Below are 25,860 nucleotides of genomic sequence, written 5' to 3' on the forward strand. Positions count from 1 at the left end.
GTCATTCACTCTCAGAAGGATCGCCTGGCAGTGCATCTCTATTGCTACTGATCAGGAGCGCGGCACATAGCGTGCTGCCAACCGGGTGGCACAGTACACTTATCATGAGTTTGGCACAACGGTTGCTCCCTTCCGGCTCGCCTTATACCCATACGTGTGGTAACAACTGAGCTGGCTACTTATTTGCGAAGAGATTTCATGGCCATGAAGACAGGGGGCGTTGACAGTGTGCGTGGGATGTTCTGTGCAAACCGGAAAAGGTGGTAGTGAGGATTCTAGCACTGGACACATTCCATCCAGGTGGCAAGTCTCATTCCAGGTCCTTTGCTGCTTTTTGGATAGTGGGACCTCCTGGTGGCACCCTTACACAAGTCATATACTCGGCTCTCTTGTTTTGAGTTTCAAACAAAATGATTACTTTTGAAAGGATGTTTTTTTTTCAAACACATATCCCAGCAATGACCATACTCTGCCATGTGAACACGAGCTTACGTTACTATTACTTACTACTTCTTAAAAACCATGAAGTATTTTAAATGTAAACCCTAAAATAGAAGAATCTACTTAACTTAGGTGGTAAAAGTGTTACAATTACAATAATAACAGACCTTTGAAGAGCACTGGGGTCCTAATTACGAGTTGCTCATTATTGTCTTGGGTAATACCTAACCTGGTGTATACCAATACTGCTGGGTACAGCATTACCTCCTGAGTTCTGGGGGTGCAGGAAAACACCCAATATTGCTTGTTTCGACAAATTTCGAGCTGCAAAACCTGGAGTGTGCCGTATATTCCCCGTCCAAATTTTGTCCGTTTTTACCGCCAAAATGTATGAAGGAAAGAACAAGCTATTTCTGCATTAATTGTAAGGATGTTTCCCTTCTCGTCTGCATGTAGGAAATGTTTACAGTTGGTGATTGGTTCTCCCTGGCTCACATCTAAACCTTCGTTCTTGTTTTCAGGTGCCCCCTTTCAGCGGTCTCAGCATGCGCATGCTACCTCCTGCCGGCACTTCCACCTGGGCCCTCAACCACAGATCTCCGCTGAATTCACCCATCCTCACCCAGCCCAGCCTCAGCAAGGTTTGAGCCCCCCCATGGCGACGTCCCACCAGCATAACGGTCCGCTGCACCAGACACTGCCGCCTCTACCAGCCCTGCAGTTCCAGGATGTGACGGGACCTTCCTTCCTACCTCAAGCCCTACACCAGCAATACCTCCTCCAACAACAGCTCCTAGAAGCCCAGCACCGCAGGCTCATGCCGCACCCTAGGTCAGTTTCCACCGTGTAACCCTTCCATGCCTTGGCCATGAGCCAACCCTCAAGAATGGCTACCTCCTTTACTATCTGTGGCATGACAAAAGGACACCATCTTAGGTCTGTGTGATAACCCATGTTGAGCCTTTTCATTAGTAACTAACCGCTTGCTATTTGTTTCCTGTTTGCAGTTCATATACAGTGATGGTTTACTTACAGATGACTTCCTCTTTTATGTCATTGATTTGTTGTCTAACCATGAGAAAACCCATGTTTTCTGTGTTGGTCCATGTAGAGTAAGGACACAACAGACCAATTGATCAGGTTGCTGGCAAAATAATTGTGATCAGATCTTTTAGGAGGGTTCCTTGGCTCTTTGATATATATGTGCCAGGCCTATGGTTTCTACTGGTTGCCCAATTGCACAAAACCTACTTGTCAGAGCAGGCTGCAAGCTTTCAGCAACGTTATTCCTTTTTAGTTCGGGGAAGCTAAGCTACAACTTCTCATCCTGTCAACCCTGACGTGAACATCTTGACTATTAATAACTGTAACTAACACGTGTTACGGGGACTGGTAATTCAGACTGGTGCTTCCTAGCTAGTACGATTTACGAGCCAGCTCACAGAAAGATGATCAGCCCCTTGTATTTATGGAATGAGTCAGCTGCTGAGCCACTTTGGTGAGACGCAGTTCCTGGATATGAAACATGATGCAGTAAGCATGCTGGGAACATTTGTAGCGCAGCATCGCCCAAGTACTGCACGGGAAAGGTCCTAGTACCTAAGTGAGAGCGAGTGGTGAGAATATTCCATCCCAGAGCTAGGTCAATTAAAGGGTAGTGGCAAGATTTTATTCAAGGTTCTTAGGTTGACTTTAAATCAATTCCTCAATTTTGTCAAACTCATTAAATGTGGGGGGCGACCGCCTAGAGTGCCAACAACGGGTGTGTTCCTATGCAGCAAGTAGATCTTTTCGAATCCAATGCTGCCTCTCTCGGCTGCATTTTCCTTGCAAGTCAGTGATTCTCCACTTTACTTAATTTGTTGGTATTAAATGGTTCCTATGTATTTTTTTTTAATTTTGTTTTCCCATCTTGTGTCAGTTGTGTGGAAATCAGTTGTTCTCCTCAAAGCTGATTTTTTGGGGGGAATTCAGTAGTTTCCATCTGGCCCGATTTTTAGTTAGATTTATATTTTCATGAACCCCTTGAATGCGACTTATTTTGATTCTAATCCTTCATTTCTTGGTCATTTAAAAGAATGTCTGACCCATGCCTCTATTTTGGTTGTTTTCGGTGGTTCCCTTCTTCGCACATTTTGTGCTTGAATAGTGTGGTTCCAGGTGTCGCTGATCTCTTAATATATTTCAGTGGTTTTTCCTCTTTAATGATTTCTCATTGGGTTCCAGAATCTCTTTTCTTAGTTTTTTTAAAGTTTTTTTATTGTATTGGACTGTAGTAGTTTCTTTTTTTCTGCATTTTTTCTTAGATTCATAGGTTCACTGAATAACATCCGGCTTAGTTTTCAAAACACATATGCAAGTTATTTTTTTATTAAACACTTTACTTGGAATTTATCCACCTCCAAATTATTGGTGCAAATGGCTTACTTTACAAGAGCGAGGTGTTTCTCATATAGTCGGAAGTGGGAGTACAGTACAGCAAAGTTTGGGAAAAAAACAACAGAATTTCTGGATATTCTCAAACATTTCTACGACCCATTCCCACCCTTGAAGTGGTATGAGAATTACCCCTGTCAAGAGCACGAGTAAATTCCTTTCCAGAGCGGGAGAGGGAATGGAACTCTCACACAATAGCTGGGCATTAAGTGGAAGGAGATTCTTCATTGGGAATAATTGCTTCCCCATGGAGAAATAAAGATACATTTTACACAGATGCGATGGCATTTTCCTATAGGCAGTTATGTAGTACGTACAATTGCCCATGCAGGATTGCAGCTGATTAGTCTCATTTGAATATTCACAAAAGTTTCCAAGGAGTATGCCTGGAAAGTAATCCGCAAATGTAATATGCTTCTCAGCCATAGCTTGTGAAACGTTTGTGAATTCCGAAAATGAGTAAATCTATAACCAAAGCAAGGCCATAAACCTTCGGGTGTAGATGTACTCATTGGTTTGATAATTGGGGTTTCAGTGCCAGCCTTTTTGAGATTTTGTTCACTTCCAGTGCATCACCTCATCGCTCATTTGTCCATAGATGTCTGTGTTTCCCCTATTCTCTTTTAAGGTGTGGGATTTGAGAGCAGATCTGTTAAACAAACCTACTTCTATCAATATACATAGAATGGGTTTTGGGTCCGCCTCTTTCCACCATTGTCTTTCTTCAACGAGTCTATTTCAGCCACTTGCTTGAGACTTTTTCAATCACGTCTTAGCTCACCATTCATTTCGCTTAATGTTGACTGTGTGAGTGCATCTTTCCACCTCCACTCTAGTGCATGTATTGAACTGCATGAAGGACTACTTTACAACTATAGCACTTTCTGTCCACTCCTGCTGGCTCTCTCCAGTGTGTATTTCTCTAATAATTTAACACTGCATGGTTAGTCCACTGAACTCAGACCTATCAGCTTTGCCGGAGCTTGTTTTTATTCATTTTCAGCGGCCTCTCATGATTGATTTTACATTGAATTTTAGTAGCTCTTGTCTTGGCATATATTTTATTGAATTTCAGTGGTTCCAATAATGACCAATTTTTGCTTGCAATACATTATGGAAATAAGAATCCAGCTATTCTTTAGCTAGCCAAGTAAGATTTAAGAAAGTGTTCATTGTATGGTAAGTATTTTTGGAAGGGAGTGTTACGCACTGTAGAACTTGACCCTGGACTCCTATGCACTTGCTTCATAATGGCCTGTTCACTTGTTTGAGTACTTAGCTGGAGCTTCATTTCACCCTGGCAAAAAATGCTTCAAGCTTATCTGGCAATAACATGTAACATTTAAGGGATGTACACAAGGCGCTAACAAGTCTCCTTAACCAGTGAGTCTATATGTTCTCACAGGCGGACTCAGGAGCGCGTATCAGTTCACCCTCATCGACTACGCCCAGGCTTTGACTTCAGCCACCAACTTCAAACTCCTCAACCAATGGGGCCCCAGCCCAGGTATTTGGCTGAAGGCACAGACTGGTAAGTCTTTCACTTCATTTGTATTGGCGACATGCTATAGTGTTCAGTTTGCCTACAATTTTTATGATGGAACTAAACAAAACAACTTATGGAACACAGTAGTAAGGAATAAAACGGGGGAAACTTTCTTGTTTAGCCATTGCTATTAAATGTTAAGACTGCTTGGTAGGGGTTATGGGTTTCAATGAATCGTTCATGGCTCTCCACGTTGCTTAGTTCACTGCCACGATTAACCACAGATAGGATTCAGCGGTACTTACTGCACCAAATCTTCATAGTCTCAGATAAATAGCCCTAGCCAGTGTGTTTAGGAAGCTCTGTAGGGATATGCCATTGCTTTTCTGGTTGCACCACTAACTCACCTAATCAACCTAAAAAACGAACATATAAGTTATTCTTAAAAATACCCATTAAACGTGTCTTTAAGGAACATAAATTAAAATCTGGATTAGTCTTCTTTGGCCATCTGGAACAAACTTTGAGTTAAAACATTTGCAGATCTGAAGAGTATACTATATTTGATTTTGGCAACACTAGTAACAAATGAACCATAACCACAAGTATTAACAAAAACTATGATTTTCAATACAAATTTTCCTTTTGTAGTATTTTGAAAAACAATTCTTCCACAATTCTTCCACAAAAAGGGTTCTGGTACCATGGCCGATGGTGTGAGGTGACACTGCAGTTTGCTAGCCCCTCTTCTCATGTTTAGTTGATCTTTGAGTTGCACGCTCATTGGCTTTCTATGCTTCAGTACTCACATCCTTCCACCTCTTCTACCAAAGCAATGCCAGATCTATCAAAAGTTTCTATTCTTTCTGCAATAGTCCTGTCATCCACTGTAGTAAGGACAGGCTCTTTACACAATGCACCCAAGTAAAAAGTATAGGGTATTGGGAAGAGCAAATGTATGGAACCTAGAAGACAGTATGTTCGTTTGAAACTTCCTAAAGCTTAACACATTCTTGCTCTGAGTCATTTCTACAGAATGGTTCCAAAAGATTGTCATTCGCCTTGGGATGTTGGAGAAAACAGAGATGGTGCACGCATTACAGAATAGGGCTGCAAGCTTGACGAAAGCTGGATCAAGTGAACACAGACCTAAGGCCAACACTTATAAAGACACTTGTTTACCAAGATTATTTAAGGAACACTTTGAACAACTGTAGATTGGGGATATCCACATTGGTCGCCAAGTACTGTTGCGCCAAATATTTGCATTATTTATATGAGATTGATTAAGAGACAAGGAGTATAGATGTGAATCAAGTTTATAGTCTGTAGATGTTCGGAAATATTTTCGTCTTCACGGATCAATGTTGGACAACTCTAATGGAGGGGAAGAGTACCACAGGTTCTCTAGCTCAAATGGCTTTTCCATGTTGTTCCCAAACCAATACATTAGTAGAGTGTAGTTGTTGATCTTTGTTCTGAATGACAACTAGCTCTGCAGGATCTATTTGCAAGTTGCATTGTTATTTCCCACACTAACTCAGTCAGTTTCTTGATGAACGCACTTTTTTGTGTTCTGAATCCACGTCCGAACTTCACAATGCTGTAGGCAGTTCTAGCCAATTCACCCGAATTGATTACTTGTAAAAAGCTTTCAAATCAGCTCTTTATCTCCTTTGAGACGTCGTGAATTCAAGGGCTGCTATAATCTTGTCCTATGTTTATAGTTCCTATCAGGTCCTCTCTCTTTGATGCAGATATATGAAATTGTGGGTTTGTAATTAAAAACCTCAGGTTTGTGTTTGATAAGCAGGGCATTTTATTGAATACTTTCTATTTAATCTTGTGTTCCAATTGCAACACAATACACTATTATTTGGAATTGCCATGTAATGTACCTTATATTTCCGCAGATATATAGAGTTTGTTATTTGAATTGTGTCATTGTTGATCAATCACAATAGCTGGTTGTGCACTCATTGGGGCATTTTCCCTCAATTCTGCAATGCTCTTCTGGTTTAAACTAGCATGTGAAGTAACCATTTTGTAATCAGGTAGTCCCTTAAACATGGCCTTTTAGAAAGGCCACTTAAAAAGGCCTACACAGCTCCTCAATGGTAAAACTGATGGCAGGGTTGAAAGGGAACTCCAGCAAGGCTCAGAAATAAGCTAATTACCAACATCTCCTCTACACGAAGCAGTGACATATTTGTTTTTTATCGTACAGATTGTGGTAAGCCCATTACTTTTTAGTTCAGAAATTGCCCTGCCTTTGCAAATTTGGATTATCATAATGGGTTGCAACTCCCATTTTGATTTTTTATATTGTAAAGTGATAAATTGAAATATATACAGGATATCTTTCATCTGGAGATCTTCTGAAACTTCTTTTATGGAGGATTACATCTACACTCCACATCTTACTGCAGCGATGTCACTAGAACTCAACAGGTGCTGCTTAACCATTGAGGTGTTCAGAAATGATTTTACTTTTGCAACATCAGAGTTGTAAACACTGGGTACACTATCGTGCAATTAGTTGGGAGTTGGAGTAAGACTGAAATCCAATGAGATGGTATTGGATATTCAGTGATGGATATAAGCCATGAGATTGGATTTACTCTTTTTACCTTTTATTCAAGTCATGGTTTGATCTAATGGACCTTCCCAGTTGAATCCAAAGTAATTGGTGCCTGCAGGTGCTCTGCAAGACCCTCGATGGAACGTCATATTAAAACTTCCTCAAAAATGTCACAGGACTTGACATTTATTTAGTTGTATTTACAACATGGATAAGGGTCAACCTAATGCTTGCTGAAAAAATGGCAATTCTTGTTGATGGCAAACTTGCACCATAATTTCTTCCATTTTCACACGTTGCCCTTCCAATTACTCAAAGTAATATCCTACATTTGGAGGAAATTACAAAAAGGCGAGCCCCTCACTAATTACCACAACTTCCATCTAGAATCAAACACAGGGTTTAGTGGAAAGCATAGACAACAAACATTAAGAATTGCAGCATAGTCAACAACCATGGAGGGGTATTGGCAAAAATCCAAATCCTATTTTCATAAACAGCTTTTTTACGCCAGGGATCCTGGTAGTGTGTTGTGTTATCACTCACCGATGGCTGTGTCAGGGTGCTCTTGCAGGCAGTTCAGAAATAATTGAGCAGGCTTACTTGAGTCTCTGTGCTGCAGCGATAGCGTAGTGATGCAGGTTAAGCGAAAGTGACTGAAATAATAATGTGACGGCTGTCTGTTAAAAGCTAGGCATGATGGTGCAGTGGAAGTAGGGAAATTATGGCAGCTATTATGTGCCTAATATCACGATCATTAGTACGCTGCCTGCATAATTGTGACAAATCTAAGGGTATCAAGGGGCTGCTAGACTGGTTGCTGTATAGTGAAGGGCAGCACTTAATCATCCTGCCCACTCCATTGTAATTCTGGTTTGGTGATGGGACAGGAAGCGCATCTCTTAACATCCCACTCCAACAGTCGCTGGTGGGGCAGCAGTTCCATGCTTTTGCAGATGATCTTCAGTAAAGACCTAGTGCTGGCAGTGTAATCATGATTGACGTGTGAGAAGTTCCCATCTAAAATTATTGCTTTGGTAGCCATGGGAAAAGCTAAAATATGATTATTAAGTAGCTGTACATGATTTGCTCCTTTTTAGATAAAAGCTTGTAACTAATTAAAGAAAATTAAAGGTCAAAGTCCAAATGACGTTAATGAATATCAAACTCCTGAATTCTCACAAAAGGAAATGCCTATCTTGGAAATATAGCATTGCATGCCTAATGTTAACATTGGCACCTTTCCTGCGTAGAATGATTTTAAAGTCTATGTATCAGAGTTTACTATTCTGTTTTTCCCTTGCACGTGGTCACACTTATTTCCAAGATCATAGCAATAGCTATAATAATATTCACAATTTTAAAATCTCAAAGCATTATTGGATTTTCACTTTTTCATTTTATTTTAATACGTTTTAAGGCATATTTTACAGATATATGTTATATACATAGATATCAAGCATATGGTTATATTCATGTGTGACAGTCGTCTCAGTTATACTTGACATTATCAGTCAAAGAAGTCCGTGAGTTTCTATTGGTATCTGAGACAAATCAAATATAATGAAATATCAGAAACCAAACAGATAATTGAAACTGGACTTTTTTAGGACCATTTACTTTAGGGCATCTCCCATCCATTTATGTCCTACTGCTCTAACACACATTTTAATTGCATAGACTGCACCAACACACGTTTTAATTACTATTATTTTTAAATAGTGCTTAAACATAATACTAAGAGAGGAAGTTCAAAACAGATATTCGAACAGACCATCAATATAGAAACGAATAAATACACCTTGGGATTAAAACTTCGAATTGGTAATCCACCATTATCATGACATCTTATTAGGACTTAATTCCCTTATCTTTTCGGCAAGTACGTATTCATTATTTTTCAAAATAGCTCCTACTTGTTCATGAGCTTGAAGAGTACCCCCACTCCAAACGGGTGAGCTTAGAAACCAGTTTTCAAATTCAATGTACTCTTATATACTATTTAGTCCAACATTATTTGAAAAACAAAGTAAAGTCTTCAGCGGTAAATCCCTCGCCCCTCCCCACCTTTCCAAAAGTAGTAAAAGTGGATTTTGCAATTAGACAATGTTGGAATCCTTAAATATTATAGGCCGTGGGTCTATCTTGAGATCAGATATTAAATCACCTCTCTGAATAAATTTGTTCCACTAATACTCTAACTTACATGATAGCATGCATCTCAGTACCATATTTAAATTGTATTACCCATTAACCTCAAATTAATCTACAGCCAAAAGACTTTTAGAAAAACTTTCACACAAAATTAAAGCATGGCAGGTGTTCAAAGTAGGTGTTTTGTCTGAGAATAGCAAATGTAGTGCTAAGTTAGTTTTGATCCCCTTAAATCATAGTGACGGAGTCACTTTCCCCTGCATTTTTAGTTTTGTGCAAGAGCCTTATTTTGTGGTCTCTCATGTGAGCAAGAGCAGACGGAAGCCAGTGTCAAGTTACCGGTGCGTGATTTTTATGTCAAGTAAATTGACACCTTTAGTCTATGGTTTCTCTCTTGGAGAAAAATTGCAAGTTTTCATGAATTGTCATGCACAGTTCTGCATGTAGTGTTTTACAACAGACAAAAATAGCTCAGATTCCTAGAACAGACAGGATTATTGTTTTTCTTTTTTGTATCACTGTTACAGGGATCTCAGTGTCGATGCAGGGTTGACACATACTCAGTTCCAGGTCCGTCCCGTCCCACAACACTACCAACATTACTTGGCAACTCCTCGAATGCACCACTTTCCCCGCAACACCTCTTCAGCTCAGGTGGTAAGTAAGACTTTTCCTGAATTAATTCTTATGTAAAAGGCAATCGTTATATTTCAACCATCCCTAGATCCCCTTTCCAGTTTTGGATTTTGGTATAGACGGGGAGGCATTCAAGATGTAACAAATAGTATTTGTTCATGTTCACATCTCTGTTCATGTATCAAATTATGTTTTCATCACGGAAAACTGACCACACATCCCAAAAGTAGGCTTAGGATGTTAATGACAACATTATAAATTTAAAATCTAAACACATGCTGTTTCATACTTGTGGCCTGATGAGTCCTTCCATGCAGGAATCAGACTGTCCATTCCACGACTTTGCATTGCAATGACATTTCAAATAAAATATATTTCCCCCCAGTATTTTGGTATTAATGCCTGTGTTACGGGTGCACTTATGCCACACATTTTCCTATTATTTTTAATATATTGTAATATTTAGTACCCTTACTTATTTTGATAATTTGTATTGAGTGAACAATGTGGTTGCCTATGCTTGATTTTAGTTTTGACATTATTTTTCATTTCAGCAAGTATATCTGTGAGTTCATGTACCATATGTAAAACATCAATAATAATAGAAGAAATTTGAATGAAAAATTATATTGATTTCAGTTAATCTGTCCCATACCTTTAAAATCATATGATCTAAATATGATGTAAAATAGATTTTAGAAGCTAGTCTAAACCAGCTCTAACACTGAACCTCAGTATTGACTCCGGTCAAGACCCTGATTCTAATATAGCCACAACCATAAACCTGACATTAACCTTTGTCCTGATACAACCTTAATTGGTGTTTGCTTTTCTTTCTTTGATTGCAAAGTTAGAGGATTTTGTAAAGCAAACTGACAATCTTGCAGAAGTACTGGGAATGTGAAAAGAAAGGCTGTGGGATGTCAGTATTATTATAACTAGGGCTCCCGGTTTTTTGGTATTTATTTATTTTTTTACATTTCCGTCTGTGTTTATCCATATTTATTTTTTGTCAACTTTAGCTGTATAGATATTTATTATGGGTTTTGTGAGATAAATAAAGCTGAAACTGGTATACTTCCACATTTATTTGACCAATAAATATGCAGTCGTGCTTGAATGCCTGCCTGGTTTCAGTGATATAAATACCTGCAGAAGATAAATCAATGCACTTATATAAAATATGCACATTTCAGTATCAGCCTCGGGCATATCTCCTGCTGTTTATGCCTCTTTATTAAAACTCCTTTTTTACCCCCTTACCTATCAATCTACACAGTTATTGAACTGGCAGTCATGGCAAAGTGTATTTAAAATCACTCAAAAAGCACCCAATTTCCGTTTTTATCCACATTTAAAAATAAATACAGACAAGAAAAAACAGGGTTTTCTGTCTGTATTTATCAGTAAAAAAGGAAAACAGGGAGCCTTAATTTATAACACACATTTAAAAACTAAATGAACTTTACAAATGTATCAAAACGTATCATCCACAAGTAAAGCACAAATTAAGTAAGCATCATTTTTCGTAATTTTGTACTGTCCTGAAAATAAACATTTTAATAGGGTTAAAACAAATCAAGACACTTTATTTGGTAATGTGCAAATGATAAATATTTGCTGAAACCTGATTTCCACACATTTTAGTTCTTGCAATATATAGTTTCAATAGTAAACCTGCATGTCAACAAAGCTTTTACTTCAATTTTAAAAGAGAATGGGCTGTGTGTAAATGAAAGTGAGCTGTAGTAATATATTTGTGATAGTGTGCTCCAAAAAGTACCATCAACTACATACTACACCTTTACTACTCTCCTACTGACCTGGTATGGCTAATTTGTTACACTTGTTCTTTGCAATTCCTTTGATTTCAGTAATGTAACATTGATGGCAGAAGCCCCAGTACGAAAATTATTCCAGCACTACTGCTTTTACTCTAAACCTATTCCAAATCCAGTCCTTAAATATACTCTCTTCCTGATCTTTTTCTTAACCTGACCTTAACTCTACTTTTGCCCCAGCCTTTAATCTGATTCTAAACTTTCCCCTTAGATTTTAATCCTATTGCTTATCTTGATATCATCATTTCAAATACAAAAAAATTCCTTGGTTGTTTTTTTAATAAAACGGGCTCTCAGTTAAAAAGTTGATATTCTGTTTCTTTGAACAAAAAGAGATCAAATGATATGAAACCTTGCTTAATATAACAGGACTCATTACGCCCCACTGGAAGATCTAAAACATAAATGTATAGGATCCAGCAACTTGAAAAAGACTCTTTAACTGAGAAGCAGTCACCCTTTCCAAGAAAGGTTTGGAGACTCTCTGGTCCCCGTCTGCATCAGATCAATAATAAATCCCTGCAATTCAAACAAATACATTTTTTCCGATACTCTTGAACTCTGGGTCCTCCTCACTCACAGAGATGTATTTGGTTCAAGATGGCAAACACCGGTGCAGTTGTCGGAAGGGTTTTTTTAAGCCTTCGAATGATCAACTCAGGTGATCCCAGAGGTTATCCATCTATGTTATGTTATGTTAAGGGTTTGTTGAGCGCGACAGCTCCCCCAGCAACGGGGCGTCCCGGCGCTAGAACCAAAGCACAACCTACTGGGGTGAGGGAAGGGAGAGAAGAGACTTAAAGACATGCAAAAAGGTGAGTTTTAATAGCTTTGCGGAAAGTGAGTAGGTTGTTGATGCAGCGGATGTGGAGGGGTAGGGAGTTCCATAGTTTAGCTGCCAGGAGTCTGAAAGAGCGACCTCCGATGCGGCTGAACTTAGTGCGGGGGACTGCTACTAAGTGTTGACCCATGGAGCGCAGGTTGCGCTGGGGGGTATATGGAGTAAGCAGCGATTGAAGGAGTTCAGGTCCCTCCGCATTCAAAATTTTAAAAGCAGTGGTAAGGGCCTTGAATTGAATGCGAGCTTCCACAGGAAGCCAGTGTAGTTTCTGGATGGTGCCTCTAACAGAGCACCTTCTGGGGAGGCCTACAATGGCCCTGGCCGCAGAGTTCTGTATTCGCTGGAGCCTGGTAGTTTCGGCTTTGTTAGCGCCTAATAGTAGTACGCTCGCATAGTCCAGTCGGGACAGGATGGTGGCCTGGACAATGAGCTGCCGTGTTTTGGGGTCAAAGAAGCCTAGAATGGGATAAAGGTTTCTCAGCAGCCCAATGCAGGTAGCTGCTACCTTTTTGGTGTGGGTTTGGTAGTTCAGTGCGGAGTCCAGCGGGGAGGGGACCAATATTCAGGATAAGATCAAAGGTGTTCTATAATTCCAATAGCCTTCTGGCCTGAGATCAGATGTCTGTTGAGGTGGGGAAGAAGACTCGGATCCATGACTGTATAACCATATGATCAATCTGAAGGGAGTTGAAATTGTCTATGGATGTGCACTGGGAAAAATCATCCAGATCAGATGGATTATGAATAGATTGAGTAAACCTCCCACACAGGCATTTTGGAGGCCAGATCTCCAATAGTCACGGTCCACACATATACCTTCATGCATGAATTGACTGCAAATGAGCGTGAAACAGAGACCTTGGTTACATTTTAAGAACAATATATTGATATATATAACACCAGCATCTATAAGTTTGGTTGATCTGAAACCATAGCTAAATACAATTGTGTTACATGCCTGAGCATCACAGCAAGAGATTGACCTGGCATTCATGAATGATGCAAACTCTTGTGCTTCTCCTCCACACTGGGTTTGTTTTATTTTTGCATAGTCAACGGTGTGAAATGCACATTGACCAGAGCTGTAGGCCTATGAGCAGTAGGAATATAAAAAAACCTTGATCTTCTAGAGCAATGCTACCTGTTAGTCATCTGTGCTCAGTGTGTCCAAAATGACAGCGAGGCTTCCACATGAGTGGAGCAGAAGTCTATTAGGAAATACTAAAATGATGATAGGTGGTTATAAAAAGTGACCAAAAAGAGGTGGATATTGTCCACACAATCCTTATTTAATTGGGCCAGTTTATTCCCAACTTCATATGTGCTATATCTCAGAATACGTTTTGGTTGAAGCCTGATGTGCCACAAATCTAAGTAGGTTGTAATTCAGGGTTCATTCGATTTTGTGACTGGCTATCTCTGTCTCTGACTTTGTGATGGATGCCCATCCCTATATGTTGACAGGTTGGAGCTAGGGGAAGAACCTTAACGCTGAGCTTAGTAGATGATGATGCTCAGCACACCTTGTCAAATGCTTAGATGTGTTTGCTTGATTTACCGCTTAACTCCCATTCACAGAGAGGCTCTATACAGAACCAAGTATAAGCTAGGTCCCGAAATTGGACACAATAGAACCCATGAAATAGGGCTCTATCGGTGAGTTCTGATTATCATCTTTGACCTCTCCTTGGCTTAAAGAGTAATTTAAGTTGAGGACAGGAAAATAAAACCAGTTTTCACTCTATTCCTTTTTGATAGAATTTAGTAGGACTACCTTTCACCTGATGTAACTTTCAGGATGTTACATGCATTTTAGATTTATTGTCAGGCAACAGCGTGTTTGTTATATATATCCTTTATTGAAAAATGCACTGTATGTTTAATTTATCCTGATTGCACTGTATTTAATTGTGGAGCACAATTTAAAAAATAATATCTTTGCTTTTGATGTATATAATAGAAGGCAAGTGGGTCATGTTCTAGCTTGTCCCGTGATAAGATTTAAGGTTTTGTAAAACAAATTAAAAAAGAGCAATACAATATAAATGAATATAACCCAGGGATAATTAAAAAATCTTTTGGGAAAAAGTGGATTCTTGATTTATGGTGTCAGAGGTACTTTGTTTTTTTCCACATAACTCCCATTCACATGCATTTGCAATGGACTTCTGTGGGATCCGGATGCAATTAAATATGGCCCTTCCAGCATCTTCAGGTCAATAGGGTACTCCCCTGGTCCTCTGAAATTGCACGCCTTTCATATCTTGAGATCATCATGAAAGAATACTATATGGGAATGCTTTCACTGGAGTATCTCTAGACACACGAAATTCCCTCTGACTTAGTACATTGACAATTAGTTTCATAAATTGTGCAAGGCACTTTAGGCTGCCTGGGTTTTACATCTGCTTATTAATACTGCATTGGCTAAGTCTTTAGTTTGATTCATGATTTTAATCTTATTTAAGTTTGATCTATGTAGTCGATGTTATTCACGCTACCATAAATTGAGACATTTGTAGCACAATGCAAAGAAATGGTAATGATAATCTACAGTACATTTTATTGTGCTTGTCTTTCCTATAATTCTACACATATTCATCTTCTTTACATGAGGCGCTTCATCCGAATATGTTAACAAATAACAGAAAACTCATAAGTAACTTTATTTGTATAAATCTCTTTGCAAGTATTAGCCTTTGTTTTTTACAGCTTGATATTGTTTTAATTGTGAGACCTTTCATCATAACAGCCACGAGCTCGGATTTTGACAAAAGGAAATAAGACACCTACAAGGGATGCCATTAGGATGCTGCAAGACCTGCTCAATTAAAAAATAATCAGGAGGGATGGGGCAGGGTCACTAATACAGAACACACAAGTTTCATTGTTGTGAGAATATTTCATATATAGGAAACATGCACATTATAGATACAAATTCGAACTAAAACGTAACTGCAAATTGTAATAGTTTTTTTAGATTCTTCTCAGACTTACTTTTTTGTGTGTAGGAAGAACAATTGTATTTTGAGTTTTAAAACGTGGTTTCTTTATTTTATATCTCCCACAGGTTGTTCATGAGATCCGCAACTATCCCTACCCACAGCTTCATCTCCTTGCTCTTCAGGGTCTAAATCCATCAAGGCATACATCGGCTGTAAGGGAAAGTTACGAAGTGAGTTGCAAAGATAGCCTTTTATCTTAAATACCCGTTAAGCTGGTGGCCTCAGTGGCACAGGGAGGCATTTTGTATGGAACATCAAGTGACTTTCTCGTCTGAGTGAGCCTAGTTTTCGTATATGTTTTGTAAATTGATTGTACACTTCCATTTCCGGCATGAACCACACCATGTCATATTATGATGTACCATGTTTGGGACCTGATTCGCAACAAAAAAAGACAGAAATCTATACATTATCAATTAATCAGTCAGGTAATTGTAAGCACGCTACTCACCTGTGAGGGTCTCAAAGTGCTGTGGGGAAGTGGGTGGGGGTTGGGGGAATTGGCAGTTCCTTTCAGTCTTGAGAGCCTTCCTGAAGGTGTTCAGGGAGGAGGCGTGTCTGATGTCGATCGGAAGCTCGTTCCAGGTCTTTGCTGTGATGTAGTAGAAGGATCTTCCCCCTGCGGTGGCTCTGTGGATGCGTGGAGTTTCGGGGAGGACGAGGTTAACAGATCGGATATTTCTTTTTGGTACGTGGACAGTGATTCTATCGTTGAGGTACTGGGGTCCGGTGATGTGTAGGCATTTGTAGGCTTGGGTGAGTATCTTGAAAGTGACTCTCTTCTTGATGGGGAGCCAGTGAAGCTTTCGTAGGTGTTGGCTGATGTGCTCGTGTCGAGGGATAACGAGGACGAGTCTGGTGGCAGCGTTCTGTATCGTCTGGAGCAAGCAGAATGGGGACTTGTTTATGCTGGCATAGAGGGCGTTTCCGTAGTTCAACCTGCTGGTGATGAGTGCGTGGATGACTGTCTTCCTTGACTCGGGGGCTAGGGGGATCCATTGAAAGTCTTAAGGAGGATGTGAAGGGTGTTGAAATAGCTGGAGGCAACGGTGTGGACATGTTGGTTCATGGAGAGGGAGGAGTCGAGTACAATGCCGAGGTGTCTGGTGTGGTCTGTGGGGGTCGGGGGCTGCCATGGGATGTGGGCCACCAAGTGTTGCTCCATGCCGATGGCGTGGTACCGAGGACTAGGACGTCGGTCTTCTCCGAGTTGAGCTTTAGGCAGCTGTTGCTCATCCAGGCTGCAACGTCTTGCATTCCGTCCTAGAACTTGAGTCTGGGGGTTTTAGGGTCCTTGGCGAGGGAGAGGATGAGGTTGGAGTCATCGGCATAGGATGATATGCTGAGGCCGTGCTGTCGGACGATGGCACCGAGGGGGGCCATGTAGATGTTGAAGAGGGTTGGGCTGAGCAATGATCCCTGTGGGACTCTGCAGTTGATTTCCGTCGGTTCAGAAAGAAGCGTGGCATCCTTTTGGTGGGATCCTTTGGCTTCTGCCGTTGAGGAACGATCGGATCCAGTCACGGGCGGTTCCTCCTATGCCAGTGTTGTGTAGTCAGGTTGCAAGTGTGGGGTGGGAGATGGTGTTGAATGCTGCTGACAGGTCGAGTAGAATCAGGGCTGTGGTGTGGCCTTGGTCGAGAGGGTGCGGATGTCATCTGTGACGGCAAGTAGGGCGGTCTCTGTGCTGTGGTTGCTGCAGAATCCTGATTTATAGGTGTCGAGGACGGCGTTGTCGTCAATGAACATTGTCAGTTCTGCTGTGAGGGCCTTCTCAGCAACTTTGGCCGTAAAGGAGAGGAGCGAGATAGGCCAGTAGTTCTTGAGGTCTGTAGGGCTTGCTGAGGGCTTCTTGAGCAGGGGCCTGACTTCTGCGCGTTTCCAGGCATCGGGGAAGGTGCCGGTCTCGAAGGTGGTATTGATGGTGCGTTGTAGTTCGGGTGCAATGGCGGCTCTGTGGTAGATGTGTGGTGGGAAGGGTATGTGGGAGCCCCTGAGTGGATGCCTTTCATGGTCGATGTGGACTCTTTGGTCGTGACAGAGGTCCAGGAGGAGATGGTGGGCTGACTGGTATTGCCGGAGGGCGGGGTGGCTGCGAAGTAAGGTGTGTGGTCGTTGAAATTGCAGTAGAGGTTTTTGATCTTCAGGTGGAAGTAGGATCCGAGCTTGTGCCAGAAGTCCTGGGAGGGGGTGATGTCCGTGACTTCGCTGTGGGGCTTTGTGAATTCCTGGATGATGCTGAAGAGTTCCTTGGAATTACCTCCCAGAAAGATACAACTTTGTGTATGTTCCCTACCGTTCTAACCTTAGCCTCTTCCTCCTCTTCTGTTTACACGAGTGTTCCCACCTGTACCCCTAAAACCAATGCTGCAAGAGATCCCTAGTGTGGCTCACTGGTTAGAGGCGGCAGACCCGAGAGCAGAGGACGGCCCGGGACCAGGGTTCGATTCCCGGCGCGGCAGGTTTCTGGACCAGGGTCAGCGGACTCGATAATTCTCTCGCCTCGGTGCCCACTCTGATCAGCGATCACACTCGGCAACTCTGGGCATTAGCTTGCCTCATCTTCACTAACGGCCCCACCAGACCGCCGGGGATGCCTGGTCTCACCCTGGAGATACCCATTAAGGGACCATCTCTCAGGGAAGCCAGGAAGGGTTTCGCAGCGGTCGAAGCGCCTTGGGACCCTACGGGTAAGTAGTGCGCTATATAAATGCCTATACATTTACATTTACATCCCTCAGCGATACAGCTTTCCCCCCAGTAGAAATTTCATCTGCAGGCTTCAGTGGTCACTAACTTTGAAACGTGTTGTCAAGGTCTCACGTTTTAGACAAGGGACATAACTTTTTGTACAACTAAGTGGACCGTAGGTTCATGAAATGTCCTCTGTATTTGGTCTGTCATGAGCATTTCTTTCAAACAACAGAATTTAAATAGGCTTGTTTGTGGCATCAGGAGCTACGGTACAAAATATAACATTTCATTTGTCTCATAAATCAAAGAATAACACTGGTGTGTCCGACATAAAGCAATGAATTTATTACATAGTGTTCTTTTGAGAAAATGAGCATGTTAAACATGTGCACCTTTTTTTTACTATTGTCATTTTTAAACCCTTGCACCTTTTTTTACTATTGTCATTTTTAAACCCTTTCATGCGGGGGTAATTCCCCAGCTGTGCTGAGGGGCGGGGGGGCGCTCAGCGCCCCCATGCTCATGATGAGCTCGTCATGAGGCACGGCGCTCGTGTGCTCACGACGAGCTGAGCTCGTCATGACCACACCCGTTCCTGTGGATCGCTCAGTACAGCAGGGGAATTATCCCCGCGTGTGAGCGTTCCACGGCTCATGACGAGCTGAGCTCCTCATGAGCACCGGAGCTCCGTGCCTCATGACAAGCCCAGCTTGTCATGAGCATGGATGAGGTTAATGCAGAGGGGTCCAGTGCGATTGTTTTCACAAGAGAGTGACAAGGTCAGAGAATACATGGAGTGCAGTGAGCTCTATTCTGTCAGTTGTAGGGACCTGTAAAGACTTCTCTTGATTTAAAGTGTATCGGTCAGTGCTATCTTTTCAGACAGTATATTCTAGAAAATGTCCATTGTAATTGAATTCCTGTGTGAACCATTCTGTATTTATTGAAGTCTAAAAATTCAGGGCCATTCACAAAAGCATTTATGAGCAGTGCATGCCTAGCCGAACAAACTACTGAAAAATGTTGATATTTTCCTTCATTGTTCTTCTAGAGAGTAGTCTCATGGACTCCTATGGACTGTGCTGTTGTAACACATGGGCGCGCTGGGCAGTGTCCCAGAGGCACCATGCAGACCAGAATTTAACACTCATTATCCGTTAACCATTTTTATTCCTGTGAGTAGTTGTGGAGGCAGGGCTCAGTGCACTGCTTTGCCCGGGGGCCTATAATGCTGTTAAGACGGCTCTGACTGTAGACACGAGTAACGATTTCTAACATGCCACTAAAATCAATCAAAAATGCCTTTGCAGAATAATAGGTGCCAATAAACCATATACTAGCAACTAGATGTAAAAGAGGCCATTTCCTTTGGATCAACTCATCATGATTCCTTTGTTTAAGGAGCTGCTCCAGCTGGAGGATCGATTAGGAAGTGTAAATCGTGGTGCTGTGCAGAATATCATTGAGCGCTTCACCTTTCCACACAAATACAAGAAGGTAAGGAATGGGTCAACCACAACAGCAGCCTCCACCAGTAATGTGCCAGTATGTTGCTATAACACATCTAGGGCTCATTAAAGAGGGCACCTGCTAGCGTGTAGCGATTTGCAGTGAGAGGGAGGGAGTGAGAGAGAGAGAGAGAGAGAGAGAGAGAGAGAGAGAGAGAGAGAGTGTGTCTGTGTGTGTAACATCATTAACTTTAGCAGGTTGAGCAGGGGTGAGTGTCACTCGGCAATTCAGAGTAACATGAAACATTTAAGTATTTTTTATGGCTCTGTGAGAAATTGGATTGTTGTTTGAATGGGGTGTTAAGCCTGCTCAAATAACAGCCACAATCCTTGTCAGTGTGACCCACAAAAATTCACTAAATTAGCATGTGCTTAACCCTCTGGTAGGTTGCCACAAAAGCAGCCAGGCTTCACTTAGAGGCAATGTGTTAAGTATTTATGAAGCACACAAACAGTAATAAAGTGAAAACACATCACAAGAAAAATTCCACACTAACTTTGAAAAATAGAGTACATGTTAATAAATGATTTGCCAACAACATGACAAAAATTCAAACAGTAGAACCGGATTTATGAATTTTTAAGGTAATAAGGACTGCTTAAAAGATCAAAGCGCCAATGGTAAACATCTAGTCGTACAATACTGGGTCAAAGTCGTAAGTTTTGGCCCAGCACGATGGAGCGCAGGTCAGATACAAGAAATGTATTGTGCTCGGTCAGTGCTAACCTTTAGACTTAGAAGAAATTTCACAAAAAGACATCTGAGAGGTAATGTTAAGTGGGGTAAGACTACAAGTGGTGTCCAAGCAGGATGAGCGTCGTCCTTGGGGAGCCACTGGATAAGATCGCAGTAAAGATTCATCAGTTCGGACTTAAGGTCTGATTTAGATGTTGGTGGATGGGTTACTCCAGCACAACTGTGATGGCTGTCTCGTCTGCCAAAATATAAATCCCATTGGATACATTGGGATTTATATTTCAAAGGATGGGATATCCATCACTGTTGTGACAGAAAAACCTGTCTGCCAAGATCAAAATCAGGCCCTTAGTCTCTTTTTTGGAAGTTGAAAACACATGGCGGGATAAAGTTGCAAGCTGTAGCTGATGGGGGCTCCATGAGGCTGAATACCCCTTCTGCAAAGGACTGCTGAACAGGATTTGCTGCTGTGTAAAAGAATGTAGCGGGAGCTGCCACAAAGTTAGGCCAACCGGTTGATGCATCTTGGGAGGATCGATGAGCAGGTAGGTGCTAGTCTCCTCTCAGTTCTTAGATCACTTTTCAGCAAAAAATTATTTAAGTCCCTACTTTTGGATTTTGGCAATCGGGCACCTGTAACACTACTTCCAAGGGCCCATGACTAGAGAGGTAGCACTTAGAGGGTTGATACTCATTCAGGCTGTATCCAGATGCGGGTTCAGGATCGCTGGAGCCTTTTCTGTCCATGAGGCTCTGATCAGAAGGCCAACCAACTAGCCTTTGGAGTCACTCTGGTAGGCCTATATTCAAAAGGTTGAACAGAGCTCAAGCAGTAGGGTAAGCGTCTGAGGGTTCAAAGCAGGATTCTGACAGCAGAGCAGTCCTTCCAGGGGCAACAAAGCAGTTTTTTTAAAATACACAGTAGGCCACTGCAGCAGGCAGCCCTTTGCAAGTCCTTCAGCAGGTCCAGAAAGTGAACTGAAGAGTGGGCCTGAGGGTCATTGTTTTATACCTGGTGCCTTCTTTAAAATAGGGAGATGTTTCTAGAAATTCCCTTTGTAGTTCTAGAAATTCCCTGCCCTCTTTTGCCCTGGCTCCAGCCTGGCTGCAGGCACAATGGACTAGTGTTATGTTCTTTGTGTGCATGTATGGCACAGCCTATTGATTTGAAAGTGGGGTGGTGTCCAGTTACCGTCCCTCCAGCCGCCAGAGATGGCCCATCCAGGCACACCTATTCCCACTATTGTGTGGTTCTCTGGGAGAAATAAACAAAGTCCAACTGCCAACTACGCCCAATCATTTAACCCAGGAATAGGCTACAGGCAGCACATAGTTAGGGCCGGAAAATGTCAACTTCCTACAAGGGGCATTTTCAAAATTGTGACTTTAAATATTACTTTACTTTTAACTAGAACTTTAAATCACAATTTCTCAGACACCAAACATAAATTTCCTACCAGTTCCCAATCAAGTTAGCACTTATTAAATGTACTAAGCAAACCCAATGTTATCCTATGGGAGAGGTATAACTCATTGTACTCAAAAACGACTTTAGGACATGTAAAACTTAAAAGGACCTGTCTAACCAGGCACCCTGCCCTTTGAGCTACCTGACCTAAAAGGGAAGTTTAAGGCTTAACGAGGGGTTTATTTTGCCAAATAGAATTGGCAGTTTATAACTGCATTCAGGATGCCACTTCAAAGGGCTACTTAAGTGGGTGGCACAATAAGTGCTGCAGGCACACTAGTAGCATTTAATTTACAGGCCCTGTGTATATGGTATACTACTTTACTAGGGACATATAAGTAGATTAAATATGCCAATCAGGCATGAGCCGATTTGACCATGTTTAAGGGAGTGAGCAACAAGCACTTTAGCACTGATTGCCAGTGGTAAAGTGCACAGATTATTTTAAAAAAATGTTTTTATTGATTTTATATCAGCAAGCAGTTATACAGAAAAGGAAAAAAAAGTAAGTCTCCCTAGTAAAGGGATCCAAGTGAACAATCATTATATACAATAACATGAAAAGCAAACAACATTGTAGGCTCATAAAGTAATCAGTCAATAATAACCAAAAAGAAATCAGATCCATTTTGAAATAAAAGCCCAAATATTTTGACCAAATGTTTTTCTTTTTACCCCCTTCAATTTATAAACCGCGATCTCCAATTGATATATGGATAATAATTTCAATTGCCAATGATTAAAAACTGGTGGATCAGGGTCCAACAATCGGGAAGTGATACAAGATCGATATATTGACATACAAATAAATAGAAATCCTTCCTCTGCTACTGACCTAATTCCAATTTGATGTGTCTGAATTCCAAGAATTACCAATTCTGCAGACATTTGTACATGTATCCCCAAACTAGTGTTTAAAAAAATTGAACATCCGTAATAAATTGAGACAACATAGGACAATTGAAAAACATATGAATAGAGTCAGCAGCCGTATAACCACATCGGTTGCACCTATCACCATTTCCCGGTTTCCATTTTGCCAGTTTAGCTGGGGTGTAGTATATATCGAAAATAGACATAAAAGGCCTCATTAGGATCGCGGACGGACTTGCGTCCGTCCGCGACCCCAGAGCAGGAGGGAACCTCCGCATGGCATGCGGAGTTCCCTCCTGTGCAATTAGGATGTGACCGCCACCCTGGCGGTCACATTCTCTATTTTTACCATTGCGGCGGGTGCGGCTTCAAGCTGCACCCGCGGCAATGTTAAAAATGCAGGTGTTGCATTTGTATGCAGAAAGAGGCAGGCACCGCGTGGTGCCTGCCGCTTTCCGCATACAAATGCAGGGGGGTACCATAGGTACCCCCCATGTGCACCCCCTACCCCCCCTTCACCTAGGGGGCCCGCAACGGGCCCCCGCAGTGAAGTTACACATGCTTTTCCACGGCGGAAAACCCGCAGCGGAAAAGCATCTGAAACAGGCCATCCTAATATGGCGGACGTTGTCTGACAGACACCGTCACCATATTAGAGCTTTTCCACCGCGGTTGTAAGCCAGCCGCGGCGGAAAAGCTGCGGACGGAAACCAGGACCCACCAGCCATCCTAATGTGGCGGTGGGTCTTTGGTGGTTCCGCTGCGGATTTTCCGCATCCTCCGGGCCGGCGGTGGCTTCCGCCGGCCCGGAGGATGCGGAAAATCCGCAATCCTAATAACCCCCTAAATGTTGACTTTTTAATGAGCCATTAAATAAAGTTTTAATTGACAATTCAATTGCTCTAGACATATCTATTTTGTCTATTTCCAATTTTCTCTGCCATTTATTTTCAAATAAACATATATCATCTTGAAGTCTGTTTATCATTGTCTGATACACTAAGCCAATCTTCTTTTCCTTTCTACTGACTTCAAATATATCAAATTTATTCATCAGAGGATGATCTAGGAGCCCCTTAGAATCCAAAAAACTTCGTATTTGCAGATATTTAAAAAAAAATCCATTCTCAAAAGATTATATTTGTGCTGTAAAAAAGAAAAAGAAGCAACCTGATCCCCCTGATAGAGATCTCCTAACAAACGAACTCCTGCAAAATACCATCTTATCATCACTTGGTCCCTAAAAATCTCGGGTAAAATCCGACTGTTCATCAAGAGCGTATAATAATTCAAATCCAAACGGAGACTGAATCTTTTTTTTAATTGTTTCCATGTTTGAAAGGCAGTTATCATAATTTTAATTTTTTTTTTATAGTAGCTGGGCTCGATTATTCTCACTAGGCATTGCCTAGCCTCCTCCCCTAGTTACATTTCATAAATTGAAGGACTAACCGAATCTCCCAGTCTGACATCTTGAAAAATTAAGATGCCCATACATCTCGGTAGGGTAGCCCAATAATAGAAACGAAAGTTCGGAATCCCCCAGCCACCCTTCATTTTTGGAAGAGTGCACCATTTCAAAGCTCTTCTAGATCTGTGGTAACCCCAGAGAAACCTGGAGGATATTCTGTCTATCTTACCAAAAAGTACCGATGAAAACAACAGAGGTATTGCACAAAACAAATATAAAAAATTTCGGAACAATTAACATTTTAAGTATACTAGTACGGCCATATAATGAAAAATTTAAATTATTCAGCCTCTCCAAGGTTCTATTAGCTGAGTTTAATACGGGATCTACATTAAGGCGTACTATATCATCTATTTTGGCGGAATTTATAATACCAAGATAAAGGGCATCTGAAGCAAAAAGCATATCATTTGGGCGACCCTCTTCAGAGTGAATCAGCTGTGTTTTTGAGACATTCAATTTACATCCCGAGTACCCCCCCTAATTCCTGAGCCAGCTCAATTATTTTAGGTAAAGCTTGCTTAATATCTGAGGTGGTAATGGCAATATTGCCTGCGTACGCAAACACCTTATAGTCAATCTGATGTATCCTAACAGGAGTTATTTCGACTTCTTTTATTCAATTTGTTTAAATAAGGTTCAATATACAGGGCAAATAACAGGGGGGAACAAGGACAGATTCTTAAGGCAAGCCAAAAGCAAATTCTGAAAAAATAGAAAGGGTGCAGGCAAAAGGTTTGGGTTTGGACCTGCAGACAGGGCCTTGTCCAAAGGGCTCCTTTAACTTTGATGGGAGACTGTGGTGTCCATAAAGCTCACGAAAACAACCCCACGTAGTTGAAGGATGGAAGGGAGGTGGTGAGGAGAAGAAGAAAGATGAACAGAAGGATATAAAGAGGATGGATGGGTGGCAGTAGGGAGGGAGGGGAGGATGGATGAATGGAAGGAAAGAGGATGGAGTAATGCATGGTTGGATGCAGAGATGGATGGAGAGGAGGATGTGGGATACATGCAGAGAAGGATGGATGATGGCTGGAGAGATGGATAAAGAAAAGATGTAGTGACTGCTGGGAAGAAGGAAAGTAGTTTTAATAGATTAATGGACATATGGTTAGCAGAAAGGATGTATTAAAAAGGAAGGGAAAAGGAAAATGAGGATGTAAAGAGGAAAGGATCAATAAAAATGAAAGATGGTAAGAAGGACGCATGGCTGTATAAAAAAGACAAGAATGGATGCATGAATGGAAAAAGTACAGAACAGATGGAAAATTGAGGCAAAGTAAGTTAGAAAAAGACTGACAGAAGACTAAGATTGAAGGAAAGAACAAATGTTATGATTTTCCAAAACCTTCTAAGGGTGAGCAGTGTGAACAAATGCCAGATTAACTTGCCTCTTCCCTTCACTCAGAGCGATTTGTGGCATGGATAAAAGTCGGGGTATTTTATTTCTATGGCTACTCCCTTGTGTGTGTGTGTGTATGTGTGTGTGTGTTTGTGCATTACAGAGAGCGAGCACTCTATTGGCATACATATGCTGAGATCAGCCCTGCTTCTAAGAGCACTTCCCATTCTGCAGCTTAGGGCGATTCTACACTGTATATAATTATGAGTTATGTTTCATTTGAAAAATAGATGCAGTGTGAATTAACTATCTGGGAGCTATCTCTGATGAGCACGTGGCAGTCTGTAAATTCACACACGAAATGCTCGTTCCTTTTCTCCATGGCA

The 25,860-nt window shown here is 41.5% G+C and overlaps 1 protein-coding gene across 2 annotated transcripts in view; it reads left to right on the forward strand.

The window, feature by feature from the left end:
• The window catches only part of ARK2C (arkadia (RNF111) C-terminal like ring finger ubiquitin ligase 2C), a 206,823-nt gene that overhangs the window by 160,143 nt on the left and 20,820 nt on the right, over positions 1-25,860 (forward strand). The window contains exons 2-6 of one of the 2 annotated variants that reach the window (XM_086950827.1): positions 963-1,272; positions 4,283-4,408; positions 9,626-9,755; positions 15,487-15,591; positions 19,517-19,612. In XM_086950827.1, coding sequence (XP_086806953.1) covers positions 963-1,272; positions 4,283-4,408; positions 9,626-9,755; positions 15,487-15,591; positions 19,517-19,612 — 767 coding nt within the window. The remainder of the gene's footprint in view (positions 1-962; positions 1,273-4,282; positions 4,409-9,625; positions 9,756-15,486; positions 15,592-19,516; positions 19,613-25,860) is intronic. The other variant, XM_086950828.1, reaches the window with a different exon arrangement.

The sequence above is a fragment of the Lissotriton vulgaris genome, unplaced genomic scaffold, assembly GCF_964263255.1.
Source record: "Lissotriton vulgaris unplaced genomic scaffold, aLisVul1.2 SCAFFOLD_1186, whole genome shotgun sequence".
NCBI classification, from domain to species: Eukaryota; Metazoa; Chordata; class Amphibia; order Caudata; family Salamandridae; genus Lissotriton; species Lissotriton vulgaris.